Source organism: Sarcophilus harrisii, chromosome 2 (genome assembly GCF_902635505.1).
Source record: "Sarcophilus harrisii chromosome 2, mSarHar1.11, whole genome shotgun sequence".
Classification (NCBI taxonomy): Eukaryota; Metazoa; Chordata; class Mammalia; order Dasyuromorphia; family Dasyuridae; genus Sarcophilus; species Sarcophilus harrisii.
The window spans coordinates 650,413,405-650,435,743 of NC_045427.1; the positions used below are offsets into that span (position 1 = coordinate 650,413,405).

The following is a 22,339-nucleotide window of genomic DNA, read 5'->3' on the forward strand; positions in this document are numbered from 1 at the left end:
CCTGCATGAAGAAGATATTCTCAAAAGTTTATTCATTTATAGATTGTCTTATTTTTCTCCATCCACAGACACAATAAACTGCCCCACAGGCTTTAGTCAAATCTTGCCAGTTCCTAAGAGCATATTGATAAACATAAGAACTTCCTGTCAAATCAGCCCAATTCTGATCTTCTTCTGCTTTGGTAAATTAAGAACTGTATCCTAAATCACTAACACATTGAGCAAAGGGAGCTTGAGATTTAAGAGAACACCACCGTCAGCATTTTTGTAGCATGTTAACAGGACACCAGCACAATCAACCAAAAAGGACCAATCCACCTGAAAGTCTACCTGAAATAATCACTCCAGAGGAGCCTGATTCAGAGTTCTCATTTTTCTTTTTTTCTGGCACAACAATTCTTTCTTTCTCTTTTCCTTCCCTCTAAGTCTACAGTTGGAAGTTCTGTCAAAACCATAATTTATTGATAGAGCTGAGCTGTGAAAATGATGTAGAATCTATCCAAAATGGGAGATTTCTCCCCGAACATTATCTCATTATCCTTTGGCCTAGATCTGGCGAAAGCTTAATATCATTGTAATCTGGTGGTTACAGAAAATAGCAAAGGGTTTCGCTTTAACCAAGGTGTATTTGTCATTGCTGACATTCGATACAATTAACCAAATGAAACTGATGGTCTGACACCATAATTATTACATTTACAGGGAAATCTGGCAGTTAGACATTTAAAAAGCAACCTGAGCCTGGTGGTTTGGGAATGACACTAAGCATTAGAGGGTGATAACTTTAGATGGCCTCCTCTCAACTCAACATGACGCCTAATTTAGATTGGCTACTTTAACACCGGCTTTTTAAGTGTGGAAAAGAACTAATGCCAGCCATGGTTCATAGAAAGAAGAATCAAGATCTCTCTGCTTGGTCCCAAAGGCTAGACTTAATAGCAATAGGGAGAGGTTGCAGATTGGCAATTTGGGGGTTTGATGAAGGAAAAATATCCTCAGCATTAGAACTATCTCTCCCAAAGTGGAATGGGGAGCTCCGGGGGGGTAGAGGCTTCCTCTCACTTGATATCTGTAAAGCAAAATCTGGCTGGCTGCTTGTAGGGTCTGTTAGAGTTACAGGTTTGACTAGATGGTCTCTAAGATCCCTTCCCAATATCAAAGTCTGACATTTGTGTGATGCTTTAGTTTATTAATCTTCTGTCATCTCCTGTCTGTCATATGTGACCTACCTCTTACAGAGTTATTAAATAACCTGACTAAGGTTCATCTGTGTCCATATCACTTCTCTACTCTTAAACCATCAGAGGCTCCCCACTGACTCCAGGATTAAATACAAATATCACAGCCTACTATGTTAGATGCATAGTAATCTGAGCCCTAAAGAGAACAATCAGTTTGATGTAATAGTACAATCTATGGGCCAAACAAAATTGACAAGTAGTCTTTTCCCCAAAAACTTGATATTTCCAACAACATCCACACCCATAATTGGACCCATTGGGCAGAACTAAAGACTTTAGAAAGAAGTCGCAAAGAGGCAGCTTTTGGTTTAATACAAGAAAAATCTCCTGATAGGAGCCTTCCCAAATTCAGTCAAGAAGCATGGATTCTTAAATGTACATACTAAGAATTGAGCATAAGTGGTGGGGGAGCAGCTAAAAGATGCAGTGAATAGATCACCAGCCCTTGAAACAGGAGGACCTGAGTTTAAATCTGACCTCAGACCTCAGACATTAACAACCCCGGGCAAATTATTTAACCCCAATTGCCTTACAAAAGAAAAAAAAAAAAGATTAAAAAAAAAGAACTAGGCTTATAAAGGAAGCTGAAAGTACATTCCCTGCCCTGATGGAGGAGACAACATGTCTACGAACATACAAGATTTATAGTAAGGGAATGGGAGGGTGGGGAAAAGGATCTCAGAGATCACCAGCAGCTGCTCCAGGAGAAAGAGTCCTCTCATCAGGGACTTCCAACCAGATGCCAAGTGGTCATTTCTTACATATGATACAAAAATGATCCTTGTCCAGCTCTGGGTGGGAGTGAATAAGCTTCCAGCTCAGAAAGGCTCTACAACTGTTCCATAACAAAGGATGAAGCTTGTGTTTTTATCACATTCTTGCTAATTCCAAGCCAAATCCAAGACAAGCAACTGGATCCATAATGAAATGGTTTGCTTTCTGATGCAGAGCTTCCTCGTGTAATTAATGTCCCCATTCCTCCAGGCATTCTTATTACAACTACTTTGCTTTCTATTCTCTTTGAATGTGGAACATAATTTCCCATTTCAAGGAAGGAGAAAATAAAAATCTCATCATTGACATTTTACGAGAAGCTCATGGCAACTGTGCAATTTGAAAAGGACTCTCCCCATTATATGGGAGATTTTTTCCCTTTCTTTAGTGGGTTTTGAGTTGAGTGTTTTCATTTTGCAGAGGACGCAACAGAGAGGCAGACAGCCCTGGGACTCACAGGCAGCTCTCAGGATCTGAATCCAGGTTATCTGATGGTCAATCCAATGCTTTTACTATTCTGTCCCATTCCCCGCTATCTTCCACCACCTCTCCTTCCCTCATATATACACACACTCATATGTATCTCTTGGCATTTCATCTTACTTTGCCAGATATCTTGTTGGTGCTCCTATCATTCTCCTTTGCAGCACAATAATCAGTGCACACATTTTCCCCTTCCAAAAGGCTGTAAGTTCCTAGGAGAAATGTTTGTGGACATCTCTTATTGCCTTAGGCATAAAAAGCAGGTGATAAATGCTTGTGGGGTTGAGTAGGATGCTAGTGTTATCTGTTTCCCACTGCCTGAAAGATTAGAGTGCACAGAATCAGTGGATTATATATATTTCTGTATTCAAATCAGTGATCAATCATCCCTCTCCTCAGTAGAAAAGTTTGGGTTTATAGGGTCAAATACAGACTGTGGTGATGGATGTGGTCTGATCACTTTTATTTAATTAATTTCTTTTTGACGGGAGAGTTTTCTGGCGTAGATATTGAGAAAAAAAAATTGTGATTTACAAAATAAAAATCATTACAAAACAAAGAAAAATATGAATGGTGGCTAAAAGTAAGTGGAGATGAAGAATGAATTGAAATTTGTGTCCCAAAGGCATATTGAAGGCTCTGAAAACACTGGGTATTGGCTTTGTATTTTATTGGATAGATGGAGGATGACTGAAGGAAATGTTCCATCCTGAGGGTTTCATGTTGTAATGGTAGATTTGCAATGAGAAAGATCCAGATTGGAACTGTGCGTCAAACAATATGACTCTGGGAGAGACATTTCATCTTTATGTTCCTCAGTCTCTTCATCTGGAAAATGAGGAATTGGGCTTGATAAACTCTATAGCCTTTCTCCAGTCCTAAATATATATTCTCAGGTCCTTGACAAAGAAAATGATTCTATCACAAAGTCTAGATAGATCCTATTAAAAACCTTTAGAAATGCATGGGGATTTTTACTTAGGAGAGAAGGAGAGGCAAAGAACCTGGCACTACTTCAGGGGTATGGCAGGATTCCATCCTAGCAGTTGAGAACAGGGCAAAAATAAGGTAATTGGCTAAGATCATAAAATTAGGAACTATCCCCGTGTCCCCTCTCCCACCCCAGGAGCACCTCTGACAGCCGCTCCTTCATCTTTCTTCTTCTGATAGGTATAGCAGCTCTACTCTCACTTTTTCAACAACCCCTGTATGTTTGCACTTAATCCAAACCATCTGGAAAGGGGCTGGGAAGTCCATGCACTCCCCCTCCTTGCTTGGAGACAGACTTGAAAGTGCGCCCCCGCCCTGAGCTCGGGCTGTTTGCCTTAAAAGGGCAAAATATCTGTAGAAAAAACTTCAGCTGGCTGCAGAGACATAGCATACCAGAGGCAGGGAAGCTTCAATCCCAGGCTGCTTTTCCAAGGAGAATTAGCTCAGCACATCCCACCTAGGAACAGCTGGCTCAGAAGGAGGCATTTCTCACCTGTGGAATAGAGATCTCTGGGCAAGAATTGGAAACAAAACAACCTCCTGTGATCAGAGATGTGAGAGCTGGGATCCTCCTAAGGGACCTTGAAGGGCGACTCATCCAACTCCCTCGTTTTACAAATGAGAAAAATGAGACCTAAAAACAAAAAGTAACTTGATTCATCATGGGGCTTGAACCTGAACAAGGAAGGACTCGAGGCTGATGGGCAAGAACAGTGCACATCACAACAGCATCTTGTACTTTGCAAAGGGCTTTACATGTCATCTCATTTCAATCACCCAACAAAAGAAGGAGCGTGAAGGAGAATCACTTTTCTGAAACACTGAGCATGTCCTTAGGCAGCACACATGTCCAGGACCAAAGAGGAAGCTGATAGCTCCTGATGCAAAAAGGATTAAAGTCAATGTAATTGGCAGCCAGGTGGCACTGCAATGGATAAAGCACAGAGCGCCAGACCTGGCATCAGGGAGACTGCTCTTCCCGAGTTCAAATCTGGCCTCAGACACTCACTAGTTAGGTGACTCTGGGCCAAGTTACTTGATCTCATTTGCCTCAGTTCATCGGTAAAATGAACTGGAAGAGGAAATGGCATACCACTCCAATATCTCTGCTAAGAAAAGTCCATGTGGGGTCAGGAAGAGCCACACATGCCTGAACAACAACAAAATGTAACCATCCTGGAAATCCAATGGCGTTGGCTTTGACTTGTGCTGTCTCCTCCCCTCCATACAGGAGAGTTGTCTTCAAGGCTCACTCAGGCCCAACCACATCCATGAAGTCTTCCTCGTTCCTTCTTGTGAATAGGCATTCTCTCCCTCCTTACATTTTCCTAGACCTCTTGAATTGAGTTTTTCTTGGTACCCAGGACTCCTCCCTAACTTGTTCTATTTGTGGCTGAGGGTTTGTACCCATTCCCATTCCTCCTTGCCTCCGATAGAATGTAAAATCCTCAAGGGTCACAATAACAATAATAAATATCCATTTAATAAATGTTTGATTCATTCATAAATTCTTTTAATTGAGTTGAATATTAAATCATTGTGCATTTGAAGCACTAACTTTATGCCAGGCATAATTCTAGGTGATAAAAACAAAAAGGAAAGGAGGGGGGAGGAAGGGATGGGGAAAGGAAGGAAGGAAGGAAGGAAGGAAGGAAGGAAGGAAGGAAGGAAGGAAGGAAGGAAGGAAGGAAGGAAGGAAGGAAGGAAGGGAGGGAGGTACATATGAGCTCTTTCTATGAGCATCCTTCCTACTAAAGAACAAAGTTGTTGAATTCATTGAGGAAGTCTTCAGAATATGTCAGTGTTAGGGAAACGAGATGAAGGGACCACGACACCCCCCCCAAAGGGTTTAATTAAGGCTCTGCTAAAAGGGGGAGAGAGGGAAGAAGGGAGGAGGAAAGGATCTTGCTAATTAAGATAAGTCCTCTCATTCTCTCTACTCCTTCCTCTTTTCAGTCTATACTCCTATCAAACAAAACATATTTCCCAGGCTGCCAAAATTGTATTTTATGCCCTGGATCTCTCTTTCACCTAAATATCTCAGGCGGACTGTGTGCTGCTCTCTGGGTCCCCAATCTGTCTGTTCTGTCCTATGTCCACCCCCATCCCCTGCACTAGGGATGGCATCCAGGTGTCCAGAGTTGCTCTAAATTCAAAACCAGTGTTTTTCAGTGAGGGAAGGGACTGAGGAAGGTTTTCTTGGTTGGCATGGGGAAGGAGGAGAAGGAGTTCCTGGATTGTTTGCAGGACCACAACCCTCAGCCACACCATATAGTGCATCACTTTTATCACAGCTCCTCTCCTAATCTTCCCCTTCACTTATTTACCCCCAAAACCCGACCACAGACAAAACAAAGTGCAAGACAAAATTCTCATGTCAGACTTACAGTCAGAAAGATCTGAGTTCAAATTCCACCTTAGACATTTACTAATTTTGTGAGCAAGTCATTTAACAACCCTGTGCCTAAACTTACTTATCTGTAAAATGAGGGGGTTGGCCTTACTAGCATCCAAAGTCCCTTCCAGCTCTAAATCTATAATCCTTAGGTCCTGTAAAAACTGAACAAAATAAAACCAAACCATCTTTTACAAACGTGATGGCACAGGATTGTGAGGAGAGTGAGGCTCTCAGTCCAGGTTTCCTTAGCCATGTGGCACTGAATAAATCATGACCCTTCTTTAGCCTCGGTGGTTTCCTCATCTGTAAAATAGGGTTAATAGTATAGACTTCCTGCCTAAGTCACTGGGGGTGGGGATAGGGATCACTTTCAGTAAGTAAAGAGATAGTCATGATTATTATTCCTTTATTTGTTTTTATCTCCCCTTTGCTAGTCAATTGGGGTTAAGTGACTTGCCCAAAATCACATAGCTAGGAAGTGTTAAGAGTCTGAGGTCACATTGGAATTCAGGTCTTCTTGATGTCAGAGCCAGTGTTCTATCCACTTTGACATCTAGCTGCCCCTGTGATTATTATTCCTTACAAATAGGGTCTAATCCAATAAAACAGTCTTGCATATCAGAGCAAAAACAAGAGAGGAAATCAGGAAGCCCAGAGTTCAAATCCTGCCTCAGATATTTATTGGCTGTGTGATTCTGAGGAAGTCACTTATCTCTCTGCCTCAGTTTCCCATCATTCAGACAAAGGGATCAGCTTCAGTGTTCTCTGCCACTTCTTCCAACTCTACATCGAAGACTCTATGAACCATGGGACTCTAAGCAAGCCTCTTTCCTTCTGTTGGCTTCAGTTTTCTCATGTATTTAATGACAGCTCTGAGGTCTCTTCCAGTTACTAGTCTCGGAAGATGAGAATCAGCTTTTGTTCCTAAGTCTCTACTGATTGGCTACATAGGGTTACTCTGGTTAAGTCCCTCTTAGGTATCTTAGGAGAAAGCCAGCATTTAAGAACCAGAAGGACCCATAGAATTCAGCTAGTCCATTTCATAAACAAAATGAGCTTACAAGTAGCCAGCCTCCAGTGGAAGGCCTCCAAAGATGGGCAAGCCTTCACCTTCTATCCCGCATTTGGACAGCTCCCATTACTAGCTAGTTTGGTCTGCCTCCTAACCAAAATTTCCCAATTAAAAGTTTTTCAGTTTCCTGGCTCTGCCCGCTGGTACCAAAAAAGAACAAGTCCAAAGTTCTTTCCACATAATGTCTCTTTGTCCACTTAAGGACAATAATTGTCCCCCAACTCTCCCCCCAGTCTTATTTTTTTAGGCTGAAGATGCACAGTTCTTTTATAGACATTCAAGGCACTTCACAATCCTGACTGTCCTCTTCCTATCAGCTTGTCACACCAGTAAAGTACCCAAAGAACCATATTCAGACTTTCATGCTGTTCTTTCTGATGTGGCTAGATCTCTCCCTGTTTAGGGACACCCAGTTTCTTCATCTGTCCCACGAGAGGTGCTTGGGTTAAATGAGTTAGATCCAATCCTCTGATTGTAGTTATACAATCCACTTCCTTCCTGGTGCATGTGTGCTCTCTCCCTTCCCCCCAATCTAGTACACATGATCATTTCTTCCCACTCTCCAGCCCTGCCTTTTTATATTAATAACTAGGATTAAAAAAAAACTTTGCAAGATGCCAGAAGCAGGAGAGACTTGTAAAGAGTATGGTCAGTCCCACCTTAGACTGAACATCTGTTTCATGTTCCTGGGGCCTGTGCGCTGTTGTTTATGCTAACTGACAGATCTGGAGGTGGGAAGGGGAGGGACAGCAATAGAGAGAATTTCCTTTCTTTTTTCTTTTCTCATTTCTTTTATCTTTAGAGAAAAAGCTGCGTAGTATTAAAATTATAGATCATTTATTTGGAGTTCTAAGGAAACGAAGAATTTAAGTCTATCATTTTACTAATAAGAAAACTGAGTCCCAGAAAGGTTTATTTATTTACCAAGAATCATTCAGTTAAGAAGTATCTGATCTGTTTTCCTGACTTGAAACTCCCTCCACCATAGCATCCTGCAGTTCAGAGACAAGAATGGAAGATGTGCTGAAGGACACTAGCACTGGGCTAGATGACCAAAAGATTGGGTAAAGAGAGACTGGAGAAGGGAGAACCAGCAGCCCCAGCTTGCCCACCCCAAACAGAAGCCAGAGCACCACTAAAGGGATGATATCTGGCTGATCCCGAATACTCTTTTATTTCTCTTTCCCAACTTGCTCTCAGTTTAAGTTTTGGAATTATGGGCACTCACGCTAGTTTTATGGGACAGGCAACAGCAGCTACAGCAGGGATGGCAGAAGAAGAGCATCCTTGAAATGTCTAGACTCTGGTTGCTAGGACACCATGAAGATCCTCCATTGCTTTAATAAAAATTGTACCCATATACTTTCTAAGCTTCCAAAGAAATCACAGACTGTCCTTGTCCTTTAAGGATCTAAGTCCTGTTCTTGAATTACCTAAGAGGCAACCAGATGTTTCAGAATACAGCCCACAGAATAAAGAAACTGCCTGCTGACATCCTTGAGGCAATTCTGTGTAACCCACTTCTACTTAAGGGTCTCTTGGCGTTTGTATCATAAGCTTCATTTTGAGAATTTGTCAACAGACTGAACTGCCACCAGCACTCTCAAAGGCCCTCAGACCAGAGTTGGACATTTTGTGCTCTTCCCTTACCTCATTGATTCACTGAGCAAGCAATTATTAAGCAGGTGCTATGTGGCAGGCACTGTGTGCCCCAAAGATTATAATGATCACTTAAATTTCAAACTACTAGAAGTAAATTATGATCTAACCACCCCCTCTCACACGTTCCCTTTCCCCCTCCAAAAAAAAGAAGAATTTCACAATATTGACTCAAATTCTGTGTTCCTCTACTTCTTGGTGAGAGCTGGGGAGGCTGTAAAAGTTGAGTACTCAGTGAGGATGGGCTGGAGGGATGTGCGTGTTGGGGGAGAAGATGGTTATTTGAAACCCTAGCACATGAAAGACATGAGACTTGTTCTGCAGAGCACCAGAATGCAGAACTGGGGCAATGAAGTAAATTGGCAAAGGTAGATTGTGAGAAAAGGCAAAACTTCTTGACATTTAGAACTATCCCAAAATAGGCAAAAGCTGTCTGGGAAAAGTGAGGTTTCCTCCCTGGAAGCCTGACCTCCAACCTACCCTCAGGCTGCACAGCCCCTTCCTACGGGGCTGAAGAGAAGGTTCTTGTTCAGATTTGCTTACATTCGATGGTCACTGAGGTCCCTTCCACACGCACATCCCTCCAACCCATTCTCACTGAGCACTTATTCCCTTAGTACTCAACTTTTACAACCTTCTCAGCTCAGAGATGGTTCTTAGTGTGCAGGAAAGTGTCCAAAGAGTGGTTCTCAGTGTATAAGAAACCCCAGTTTTCAATTTCAACTTCCACTACTTGTTAAAAACCAAGTCATTTCACCTACTCTATTACAATGACTATATAAGGAGGAATGAAAGTGCAACTTCAGAGAGTTATTAGATAGTAACCAGTTTTTTCCAATGTGTAAAATGAGACAGTAAAACATTCAAGCTAAAATGCCAATCAAAAGTTTTCCTAAATATGATGAAATTTGGGGTAAATTCTCCCTCATCTAATTCATTTAGGCCTTCTCAATATCAAAAGGGCATTAGTAGATTTTTCGCATCAACTGGAAAAAGACAAGCATTTCTGAAGGCTGCTCAGTGGATCAAGTGCTGGGCTTGGACTCAGGAAGACCTGAATTCAAATCCAGCCTAATTTACTAGCTTACTGTGTGAGCCTAACCTCTGCTTCACTCAGTTTCTCCACAGGTAAAATAGGCATAATAATAGTACCTACCTTGCAGAATTGTGGGAGGATCAAACAAAATGACTGGAAGCAATTTGTTCAGTGCCTGATACATAGTAGGCACCAGAGTAGCTCAGTCCCTTCCCTTATTAAGCACTCAGTAAATATCAAGCATTGTGTCCAGTGCAGGGGACATGAAGAAAAACAAAAACAGTTCTTGCCCTCAAGGAACTTATATCCTAATGGGTATACATAACTACATTTAACCACCATTCAGTATGTCTGGCTGTATGGGAACTTTCTCTAGAATATAATTGCCAAATACTACCCACGGGATAGTTTGAGCAAAAGGTCAATCTTATCAATCTAGCTTACTAGGGAAAGAGTTGTGCTTGGAATTAGCAAAACTAGTTTAAAATCTGCTAGCAGCCCTTACTAGATATTTAAGCATGAGCAAGTTGATTACTTCCCAGATTTTCAGGTTTCCCATCTGTAAAATGGGACTAATCATAATAATTCCTGTAGTAAGTACCTTATTGGGTCATTATGAGAATAAAATCAAAGGGTAAACAAAGCAAAAGATAGGGAAGTTGAAATGGGGTGTGAGGGGATGAGAATTACTTCATCAAACAACAGAAACATACTATTCCTATGTGCCAGGCATTTCACGAAGAACTACAAAAGCAAACCATGAAATAGTTTTCTGCCCTCAAAGAGTTTATATTCTACTGGATGAAAACTTTGGGATTTTGGTTGACAAGGCTTTGGGATGAAAATATTGATCAATGATTAGGAGAAGTCTGAGCATTCAAATGGAAATGTAATTTTAAAGGCATGAAATCAGTTGATTGGTTTATGCCTCTGTGTGTGTGTGTGTGTGTGTATGTAAACCAATCAGCTCATATTTGTATGTGTGCATGTATGCATACACACACCTATATTAAATATGTCAAAATGTAAGATTTTCCAAGGCCAACAGACCATGTTATGGAATGGCCTTTGTCTCACAGGATATACAATATTTGGCCTCTGTATTAGCTACTCTATGGCTGGAAAGCACTCTCTTACCCCCCTCCCTCAATTTCTTAGCATCCCTTCAAAATTATGTTTCTTAAAGATGTCTATTCTCCCCTCACATCAAACTCACTTTGCATTTATTTATATCCCTAGCACACAGTAAGCTGTTAATAGATATTTGTTGAATATTGAATGAGAAAAAATTTTAATAGAAATTATCAACTACTTTCTTTCTCATTCAAAGAGTAAAAAGTTGCCTTTTACATCCTCAATTGTTTGGTGGGAAAAGAATACAGATTATGAATCTATTCTATAAGCTTCTATGGCATTTCTAAAGTCTGAATGATTTAATGTCTATTTCTAAGGAAAGGTAGCATCAGTCTCGATCCTTGCCTGGCCTTCTCTAGAAACCACAGGTATGGCTTGATTGAACCAGAACTGGTGCTATCTATCCCCCCATCATCCCTTTGGAGAGATCTCTCCCTGTCCTCCTTTCCTCTGCTCAAAAAAAAAAAAAAAAAGTGAGATATACAAGTTCAGACCATTGAAACTCAGTAGTCATCCAAGAAGAGTAGCTGGAGCTGGAGTGAGGAAAAATAGATGACACCTAGCCCCCCAAAAAACCAAGAATGGCAATCAATCCAGCAAGGCAAGCTCCAGGACGGAACTCCAGGCAGGGAAAATGATGAAGCAGAACACCTGAGGAGCAATGACAGGCAGGTAATGAAAAGTGAACAGAAACGAATGTGGGCATAGAACTGGCTACTGGGGAGAATCAGATTTGTACTGCTGCTGGTGTTGGTTTTATTTGGTTACTCACCTGAAATCACTGGGGATTTAACGCTACTTTATGAGCCACACTTTGGCTGGAAGCTTTGATCCTGATCTGGGAATACCTAAAGCTAGTAAGGCTGAAATATTCACGGTGGAAAATGTGCAGCCAGAGGGAACATAACAACAAATTATTCATATCAAAAGTGAACTGTGAACTTATGCTTATTATTCATCGGCCTTCTATTCCCCCATGTTTTCCCTAAATCATATCCCCAAAACCATTCCCTAAACATATCAAGGGAGCTTAGGTAACCTTCTCTATTGCATACAGGAAATGATCTTTCTCCCGTAAAAGATATACTTTACCAGTTAAAGAAATCTCCTCTTTTTTTTCCTTTGCTGCAAGTATGAAAGAACACACATCCCTGAATTTGTTCAAGATGGAAAAACATTGAATTAGGATCATATCAATAAAGTCTTTCAGGAAGGAACACCAAAACAAACACCACCCTCCGATGACTGTCTCCTCTGAAATAATCTTTAATGGTTGGGGAAGCAGTCAGAAACATTAACTTTATTCCACAACTGAAATAAGTTGCATCCACAATCAAAATATTCATGATTCTCCGAACTACCTTTTGCTTTCAATCTAGTCATCCAGAAACCCCAGCAGTAAGAAGCATCTCAAACTCAGCAAACTTTACTATCACTCATTGTAAGTCATTTGATCATGTCCTTCCTAGAGTCCCAAAGATAGTCCCTGATAGAGCATTTCATCAGAATTATCCTTTATAGTGATCACTGGACATCGGAAAACAATTACAATTACTCCTTCCCGATACAAACCAAAGTTTCTTCTGCATCAGCCTTAAGTCCCTCAGAAGCCCGGGCCTTATGCTGCCCTCACTCCACAACCAGCTCAGCAAAATGATGCCATCATGCAAACTTGAACCAGGAGAGAGATGGCTTGGGACTTCGTTAGATGAACAGACATGCAGAGAATTAACTTAACAGAAAAAGTTCAAGGGGGTTCAAGTCACTCTGTTCTCCAAGTCAGACCCATGAGGCAGGCTTTAAGGTCAGAATGATAAGCACTTAGCTTCAGCCATCCTCTCACCACCCTTTCACAATATGTTTTCCCTTATGCTTGGACACAAAGAGCAGATGAACTGAGGTTGGCTGCCGAGGACCAAATCTTGCTCTCCTTAGTGACATGAGCAATCAAGGCACTGATGGCATCTGAGATAAAGGAAGATGTTCCAAGCTACCAACTCATTAGAAGCTAGGAAAAGAGAACCAATTCTTTCCCCTTAATAACCTGTTGTATCATCTCTAGTGAAAGGAGGATGCAGTATTATGTAACGCACATCACCTACCTAGTACTCCATGGCAATCACTAGGATGAGCGAGTGGCAATAGCTTAAAGTAGATGGAAACAGAGCCAAAGCACAGCATGTCAATATTCTCCCTTTCCCCCCCCTCCTCCACTCATGTCACATGTTAATCGAAGCACTATCTCTTCAGTTAGTTAGTTGTTCTTTATTTTAGATAGACTATAATTGTGGGGATTTGGTTTCTTAATTTAAGTTGAATCTGTCCCCCTGATCTTTCTCCCACTGAGTTCTAGGTCCAGGGCTCAAAAATACTAACATAAGATGGATCAAAGTAGTGAAAATAGCCACAAGAAGACCAACAGTCCATTTGCAATTGTCATCAGAAGAGACCTGCTAATTAATGGACGCTTCACACTGGAAGTAATGCAAGCGTTCTGGGTAGGCATCTATGCCACAGGAACGAAGGAAAGTTCTCCCTTAGACAGAAAGAAAAATTACAATTAGCAGCCTGCCTCTGTCTTTCTCGAAGCACATTAAATTAAATTCAGAAAATCGAAACCCTTCAAAATAAGAACTAGCTGGTAGATAAATCTCCTCCTTAATTATGACAGAAAGCACTAGTTCCGACATGAATCACCCAACCCCAGAGAGCAATGGGAGGTAAGAAATGGTAGGGAGCCCGAGCTGCTTTAGCTCTTCTTGGGCATTCTGGCTTTTCTGGCTGGACTTCTGGCTGCTGGCAGACTTGACTAACTGAAGGGGAAAGTTGACTCTTTTCCTCTCTCTTTGCACATACACACATCCTTCTGTCCATTCGGAAAGCTCTATTCCAAGGGGTCTCTCTCTGCTTTCTCCCAACGCGATTTCCCTGGACCTCTCCTCGTACTTATTTCGGTCTCCTCGTCCATTTCGCCCACTGGGACCCTCGCCCATCTTATATTTCTCTATCCCTCTATATGTAGGTCCCCGGTGCTCTCGCTCTCTCCTCCCCGACACCGGCGTTGCCGGATATTAAGGCAGAGGCAGGTAGAAAGGCAACCGGTGAGCGAGAGGGGGAAGGAGAGAGAGGACCGGAGATAAGCAACCGGCCCAGAGACGTTCGGGAGAAGTGGCGCTTGGCCCCTGTTTGGGGAGATGCGAAGGAGAGAGACGAGCAGTGGGACGGAGCGAGCCGCGAGAGCCCGATCGGGAAGGCAGCCGGGCTTGCAGGCGGCTCGTCCCTAGGCAAGGCAGACGAGCCCCGAGCGTCCGGCCGGGCCGCTCCCGGTGGGGCAAACGGCCGCCCTTCCTCCCGACCTCCCGGGGGCAGCGCCCAAGCCTCCCCCCCCCCCCCACCGCCCCCGGCCGGGCCCGGCCCGCTTACTGGGGGCTCTTGGGGTAGAAGGGTAGCGTCACGTGGCTGAGGTCTTGCAAGTCGAAGGCAGTGGGCTCGGCTGAGATCGCCTGGCGCTTGGTGCGGGGCTCGCCTCCGCCGCTGCCCGCGCCGCCGCCCGGCTGCGCCGCCTGCTGCTGTGCCGCCTGCTGTGCCTGCTGCGCCTGCTGCGCCTGCTGCGTGGCGGGCCGGATCACCGAGCGGTACTTGTCCAGCTCGTTCTGCAGCTTTTGGATGAGCTCGTCCTTCTGGTCGAGCTCGAGCTCCAGCTCGTCTATGAGCGCGTCGCGCTGCCTCAGCTCCTCGATCTTCTCCTGGAGCGCGTACTGCAGGTCGCGCAGCGTGCCCATGCTGGCTTGGCCCCCCGGGGCTGGCCCCGGGCCCCCCGCCCGCTCGGCGGCGCGGTGGCCCCCCGCAACTTTGGGCAAAGTCCCCGCCGCCGCCGCCGCCGCCGCCGCCGCCGCCGCCGCGGGTGCTCCCGCTCCCCCTCCCCCCGGTGCCCCCACCCCCCTCCCTCCCGGCCCCGGCCCCGGCCCGGGCACGGGCAGCGGCACGGGCAGCGGCACGGGCACGGGCAGCAGCAGCAGCAGCAGCGGCGGCGGCGGCGGCGGCGGCGGGCGGCGGGCGGCGAGTAGCCGCGCACTCCCGACGGGCGGCCCGAGCTGCCCCCTCGGCGGCCGCCGCTGAGCCTTCCGCTGCTCCTGTGGCTGCCTCTACGGCTGGCCCGGCCCCAGCCCCGGCCCCGGCCCCCGCGCCCGCCGCCGCTCCCGCTCCCGCCGCCGCCGCTGCTGCCTCCCCGCTCCCGAGCTCAGCCCGGCGGGGCCACGGAGCATGCCCAGTCGGACGGCCGCCCAGCGCCCAGGAGACTTTCGCTGTGCGGATTCCGCTTCTCGGGGCGGGGGAGACGAGCCCCGGAGCCCTGGCGAGGGGGGCGGAGCCGAGCGGCCGCTTCTGCCCCACCGGAGACGGGGCAGGGCTGGGGGAGTGGGGGGCCGAGGGCACAGGGGCGGGAGCGGGGAAGCAGGGAAGCGGGGGGACCGGACTTGGTCGAGTTCTGGGCTTGGCAGGCAAGGAGGGAGCCAGAGAGGGAGGAAACGGGAGAGTGCTCCAGCCAGCGGAGGAGGACAGCAGATAAGTGCCTCCTGGGCCCCCGGGGAGGGAGTTCTAGGCGGAGTCAGGCAGGCGGCATTTATGGGGTACGCGGCGTCGGGGGGGGGGGGTGGCCCCCTCCCGGCGGGGAGAGGCGAGTCCCCGGAGGAGCTGCCCGCGTCCTGGGGAAACGGAACGGGCCGGGCCCCGCCAGCTGCTCTTCCCGGCTCACTTCGTCCAGCTCCGAAAGCTGGAGACGCCGGGGGTGTGGAGGAATGTTAGCCCAGGCTGGGATCCGCAAAGGAGAGCGGCTCCCTGCCTGCGGATGGCCAGCCCCGTGGGCCCGGGCACACGCGCACACACACACACACACGCCAGCACACACACGCACCAGCGCAGACACACACCCAAGCGCGCGCGCGCACACACACACACACACACACACACACACAAACGCGCGCAGACACACACACACATATACACACAAGCGCAGACACACACACACACAAGCGCAGACACATACAAGCGCGCGCGGAGACGCGCAGACACACACACACACACACACACACACACAAGCGTGCGCGCAGACACACACACACACACACACACCAGCGCAGACACACACAAGCGTGCGCACAGACACACACATACACACACACACACTCCAGCGCACACACAAAATCACCTGCCCGCCCTCTATTTCCTTCTGCAGGTGAGTCACACCTAAAGAGAAACTTGCAAGAACCGGGAGGGCGCAATAGCAAGACTGATGGATGGCGCGAAGCCTTGTCCCCCTCTCCCCTTTTTATCCCGAGTCCAGTTCGCTCTACTTCTCAGTCCCTGCCTGCCATGCTACCTACTTTCAGCTGCCTCCGAACTGAAAGAGAAGCCCGACATGGAGATGCCTCGGGCAGCCTGGAAGGGCCACGTTGGGGCTTGAGGCTGGACGAAGCGGGGGTTTCTCCCTTCAACTCCTGCCATACGCATGGCCCTCCTTGCCCATCAATGAGTCTTTGCAAAGCCCTTTTCTCACGGCAGTTGCTCCGTGGGTGATGGGGCAGGAGGACATCACTGATGTACAGAAAAGTGTGTTTTTAAAATAAGTCCTACCCAGTATCATTTGTGGAAAAAAAAAAAAAGTTGCTGACAACATGATACAAATCTACTTTAATAAAAAGAGACCCAGAGATGAGCCCTGGGGGATTGAAGAGCGAAACTTAAAAGAAAAGACCCTGTAGTATATGGGACCCCACACCCTTTCCTCCTGGCCCTACTTCGGCTCTGGAAGTAGAAGAAAAAGTCCCAGTTTGGCTTTTCCCCTGAGGGTTCTGTTTGAAACGCTGAATTTAGCATCATTTCCCTGCCAAAACAGTTGATCTTCACCCCACCTCCCAGCCCTTTTCCCTTCTGCTGGATGGCCCCTCTGTTCACACGCACTGCCCAAACGACTATCCATCTGCCCAAATCCCCCAGCTACGGAGCATCTTTCCCAAACCTCCAAAACACCACTCTTGGGATAGCCAATGGCGTAGCCGTGACTATAGTGGATTTGGCCACTGGCTTGAGCCTTTTCTGTAACACTCTGAAAGAAAAACAATCCTCCCCAAAAGTAAAACTTTTGAAGGTGGCTGGAAATCTGGTGCCCTTTAGTGAGGAGGATGGCTTATCCTACCACATGGCTGAAACACAAGGGCTGCCTTCTCCAATTTCCTTTTTTTTTTTTTTAATTGGCTGAATTGGGGTTCTCTTTTCTGAAGACCGGCCACCAAATAGGGACTGTCCACCGCAGGTGGCCTCCAGGTCTGGGGCAATGAGAACTCCTCGATTGCAAATTACATTGGAAAAATAGGATTTCAAAGTGCTCAGCCACTGCCAATGTGACTTCAACTCTCTAAGGTTCCTTTTCTCCTCTGGAAAATAAGGGAGCTGTACTAAAGGCTATCTACATGTGAAGAATTAAAAAGAGTGAATATCTTTTTGGAATAATTTAGGACCTCTCTCTTCCCAAAGACTTTTCAGCAGCTATTTGGATTATATTCAGAGTGTCCTGAACTTCACTAAGACTTCAGAGGCACTGTTCTTAGAGCTAAAAGGAATCTTACAGGTCTATTATTCTAACCTCCCATTTTACAGAGGAAGAAACTGAGGCTCAGAGAGATAAATTGACCTCTGCTGATAACATAATAAATGGCAGAACCAGAATTCAAACCCATACCCTCTAAATTTAATCAAAAAGAAGTCTTAGTCTCAGAGTATCCAATTTGCTTCAATTCTATACACACACATACATACATATTTGTGTAGATACAACCACAAGGTGCATTTGCAACTATTTTAGTATAAGAAGAATGGTACAAGTTTGAAAATTCTCCTCATGGAAGCCATTACCTTGTAAAAGTTTGTTCAATGAATGTATGACAATGGGCTGCATGGTAAATGTATGGAAGGAAGTTTAGTTGTGGGAACTTCCTCCACCAAGGTTGGTCACACTCTATGGCTTACTGGAAATATATTAGGGATTTGTCTTATGTTCATATGTTGAGTAATTTCTCTGGAGATGAATTAATCACAGAAGAAAATGGGACTTTATCACTTCACTGCATTTAGAAGAGTACCAAGGACAGAGATCATATCTATTGTCTTGGGGGAGGGGGATTGGAGAGATGGATCAGCTCTTTAAAACATGACTTGATTTTTGTCTAGTCTTTTATAAACACTTCTCCCAAATTCTATGGTTTGACTCGGTTCTCCTTGGAATCATTTTAAGTGAATTGTTATTTTTATTTTTTGTGACCATGTTACAGTATGAACTCTCTCCAAAATTTTTTGTGTTCTCAGACTAGCATTTCTTCCCCCCATCTTAGCATTGAAACTCTCTGCAATGTGGAAGATCTGTTCAATTACAGTTGAGAATATTTTGGGGGGACTCTAAACAATTTGATAGTTTTTCTGGAGTCAAGCATCCAAGATGTGTCAGAGATAGTTCTTCAGCCCAAGAGTTTCCTTTTCTTCAACTACCTCTCTACTCATTATACATCTCTGCTTATTCTTAGCCAATAAAAATGACTAAAGGCCATTTTGAGCTTCCATAGTTATTTTTTCTAAAGACTAGCAAATATTTTCACACACAAGCAAAAGTCTCTGGAAAATCATCACTGTACCTCATTTTACTTCATTTTACTATGCAATTTCTAGGGAATCTGTGGGGTTAACATTCATACAACCAATCACTTCCCCCCACCAAAAAAAAAAGTACCGGTCTCTGTAATTCAAAAGGCATATTTATTGGGAAAAGAGTATAATATAGCTAAAAGAGTGTTGGTCATGGTCTGTGACTTGCTTTGTGAATCTTGAAGGGCGGGGGGAGGAGTATTTCACCTGAATTCTAATCCAGTAACAGAGAAAATGAAGTTTAGAAAAGGGTACAAGTTTTTTTTTTTTTAATAATAGCTTTTTATTTTCAAAATATATGCAAAGATAGTTTTATTCACCCTGATAAAACCTTGTATTCCAAATTTTTCTTCCTTCCTTCTCCCCACTCCCTCCTCTAGAGGACAAGTAATCCAATATAGTTAAACATGTGCAGTTCTTCGATATATATTTCCACAATTATCATGCTGCACAAGAAAAATCAGATCAAAAAGAGAAAAAATGAGAAAGAAAAAAAAAAAACAGCAATCAAAAAAGGTGAAAATACTTTGTTGTGATCCACATTTGTTCCCTACAATCCTCTTTCTGACTTCAGATGGTTCTCTTCATCACATCTTTTTAAATTGGCCTGAATGACCTCATTGTTGAAAAGAGCATGAAAAGGGTACAAGTTTTAGAAGAAAAATAGAATATAAATTCCAATTCTTCCCCCTTTTTAGCAACCAATCACCAAGCATTTATTAAATGTTGACCATGTTCCCCACACTAAGCTACCAGCTGTGGATATGAAAATAAAAAGTGAAATAAAGTGGCTTCTTTCCTTTTGGACCTCAGTTTCCACATTTGTAAATTCATGTGGTTGTACTATTTAACCTCTAAAGAATCTTCCAAACTGATTCTATCTCAAAAGAGTTTAACCAAAAACATTCTGCAAACTTTAAATCACTAGGTAAATGAGTTGATGTTAAGTAGCTTATCAATCACAGAGATACAATGTCCTGGAACTCAGGGATAAGTCCTTTGATGTTCAAATGATCCTCTCCTGAGTAGAGATGGCAGAGCCCACAACTCAACTGAGTCTATTTTTCTTCTTTCCCATTTTTTCATTACAGAAGAGTTTTCAAACAGCCAGAATAAAGTCTCCCCGTCTGGAAAATATGGTGATTATATTACCTGACTTCAAAAGTCCCTGACAACTCTAAAATTCAAGGTGTATATGCTGGCATCTAATGTGCATAGAGCTTATTTTTACCACCCCAGTCACAGAGGTAATCCTTGACATTTATATCAATACATACATCAATCAACAAGTAATTATTAAGTTACCTATTATGTGCCAAATAAGTAACGGCATACTGGATAAAGAATTGGTCGTAGAACCAGGGAAAACCAGGTTCAAGTCCACCTCCAATACATATGGTCTACCCCAGGCAACCTTCCAGCCCTCTAACTTGTAAAGTTGGCATTGAGCTTCATGAGCAAAGGGAGGACTTCACTGGGAGCTTCCTGTCAATGAAATCCTGGGGCTAATTCATTCCTACTTTCCTCTGCCAAAAACTGTTACGCTGTAGTAGGAGGGGAGGTTATGAAAGAGTATATAGATGCTTACAGTGGTATCATCCCAAGCAATTTTGTAGCAAATTAACATTTGAAAACACTTCACAAATGAGAGAATTCTCATTTAAACCTGGAAGGCAGATGCCTTGTCCCCTTTAAGGTTTGCAGAGTACTTTATAGGCAATATTTCTTTTGAATTTCACAATATCCCTGTGAGACAAAGACAATCAGGAATGACCATGCCCAGTTTATAGATGAGAGACCCATTTGCTATAGATGAGGAACTACTAAGTACGAGTGTTGGGATCTGAATCCCTTCAGAGGCCAGATAAAGACTCTGGTCATCATGTCATAAAGTCTCAATCCTAAAACAAAATTCAGTTCCATTCAACAAACTTTGATTAAGTGCTTCTCATATTCCAGGCACTCTGCGATGTGATGATTGTTACCGAGCCCATGAACTTGGCCCTGAAGTGCCTCCTTTCAGCCACAAAGCCAGCTGTGAACACAAAATATTGGGGGTGGGAACTTTTGCCGGATCAGACCCAAGAGTTGTGCCCACATCATGCCAGATTCTCTTCCCCAGATGTTATGTTCCTGGCACGGTCTGGTCTGACAATTCCTCTTGTTTCATGTGTTACTTTGAACTAGGCTTCTGTGGCACTGGTCTGGGTCCTAGCTAGCAGTCAAGGCCATGCTCAGTCTCCCCAGATGTGAGCTACAGAAGACAGAGCCATCAGGGACCCAGATGTGCTGAAAGTGACTTCTCAAAGGGCACGTGGTTTAGAGTTGAAACTTACCAATCATTACAACAAGCCTGCCTGTTGCTATAACAACACCTCTGTCCAGTGACACCACTGCCCTCTAGTGTCCACAAGAGTCATGACACCTCTTTCTCCTGACTGCAGAAGGGATGCGAGAGATGTAAGGAATAGAAATCAAGAGGGTGGGAATTTTTTATACCTTCCCAAAAGATGCTCTCTAGTGTCCTTAAATAAGCGCATTAGTTCTGGACCTAAGTTCATAGGTTCATAATGAATGGATATTTATAATTTTTGCTTTCAATTTATGTGTTTGGAACAGAGCTGGGATTTTATTAATGTAGATAAGTGATAACTACTAGCACACACTGCAGTTCTAGAAAGTTTCTTAGATCATTGAAAAGTTAAGTGACTTGGCCAAAGTCACACAGTCAATCTATCTCAGAGGCAGGACTTGAACCCAGCACTTCTTACCTTGAAGATTAAAAATCTATCTTCCTATGTGTAGTATTTCTACCTTCTACACATGGCAGAGGAATAGGAAAAGGCAGGGATGGCACAAGAGACAAAACACTCAGCCTGATGTTGGAAGATACCTGCCTGAGCTCAAATCCCAGCTGGAACACTTAACTACTCCCCCCACTTGGGATATCACTGTTATCTCTGAGAAATGAGGGAATTAAATTTTAAATTATCAAGAGCTTAGCTGAGAGGCTCAATGGTACAGTGAGGAAAGCACTGGTTCTGAAGTCAGAGGATGTGGCTTCAAATCCTGTCTCTGACATTATCTGTATAATCTTGGGACAAATAATAATAATAATAACATTTGTATAGTACTTCTGCACTAAGTCCTTTACAAATGTGTCCTTTGGTGCTCACTGTAATTGCCCCTATTTTACACATGAGGTAATAGAGACAAACAATTGCTATTTCAAACAGCTAGGAAGTATCTGAAGCTGAATTTGAACTCAGGCCTTTGCACTGCATCATCTAGTGGCTATTCACAATCTGGCTCCTTCCTTACATTTCCAATATCTTCCAAGAATTTTACAATGAGGTCATACTGATGTCATTTACTTTTTGCACACACAACCTCTTCTGTCTTCCTGCTTTTGTACAATTTGTCCTCCGAGTCTAAAATGCCCTCTGCCCTCATCCCTGCCCCTTAGAGTCTCAAAGTTCCTTCAAAATTCAGCTCATTCACCATTTTGTATAAAAAGTCTTTCCTGGGGCCCTTTCCTACTAATCTCCTCTAGTCTCTTGGGAGACCATGTGACTTGCTGAGAGTTACACAGCTAATCTGAGGCCAGATTTAAACTCAAGAAGAGGAGTTTTCCATTTATGGTCATATGAAAAAAAAATGCTCTAAATCATTATTGATCAGAACTACCTCACCTCACAACTTTTAGATTGGCTAAGATGACAGGAAAAGATAATGATGAATGTTGGAGGGGATGCGGGAAAACTGAGACACTGATACATTGTTGGTGGAGTTGGGAACTGATCAAACCATTCTGGAGAGCGATTTGGAACTATGCTCAAACTGTGCATACCCTTTGGTCC

The 22,339-nt window shown here is 44.2% G+C and overlaps 1 protein-coding gene across 2 annotated transcripts in view; it reads right to left on the minus strand.

The window, feature by feature from the left end:
* Positions 1-22,339, minus strand: part of PRKG1 (protein kinase cGMP-dependent 1) — a 1,288,902-nt gene that overhangs the window by 1,176,083 nt on the left and 90,480 nt on the right. Inside the window, exon 1 of one of the 2 annotated variants that reach the window (XM_031949480.1) lies at positions 14,211-14,640. The exons of the other annotated variant lie outside the window; for it this stretch is intronic. Within the exon in view, the coding sequence (XP_031805340.1) occupies positions 14,211-14,569 (359 nt within the window). The 5' untranslated portion in view covers positions 14,570-14,640. Of the gene's footprint in view, positions 1-14,210; positions 14,641-22,339 lie in introns of those variants that run through there. 2 annotated transcript variants of the gene reach the window in all.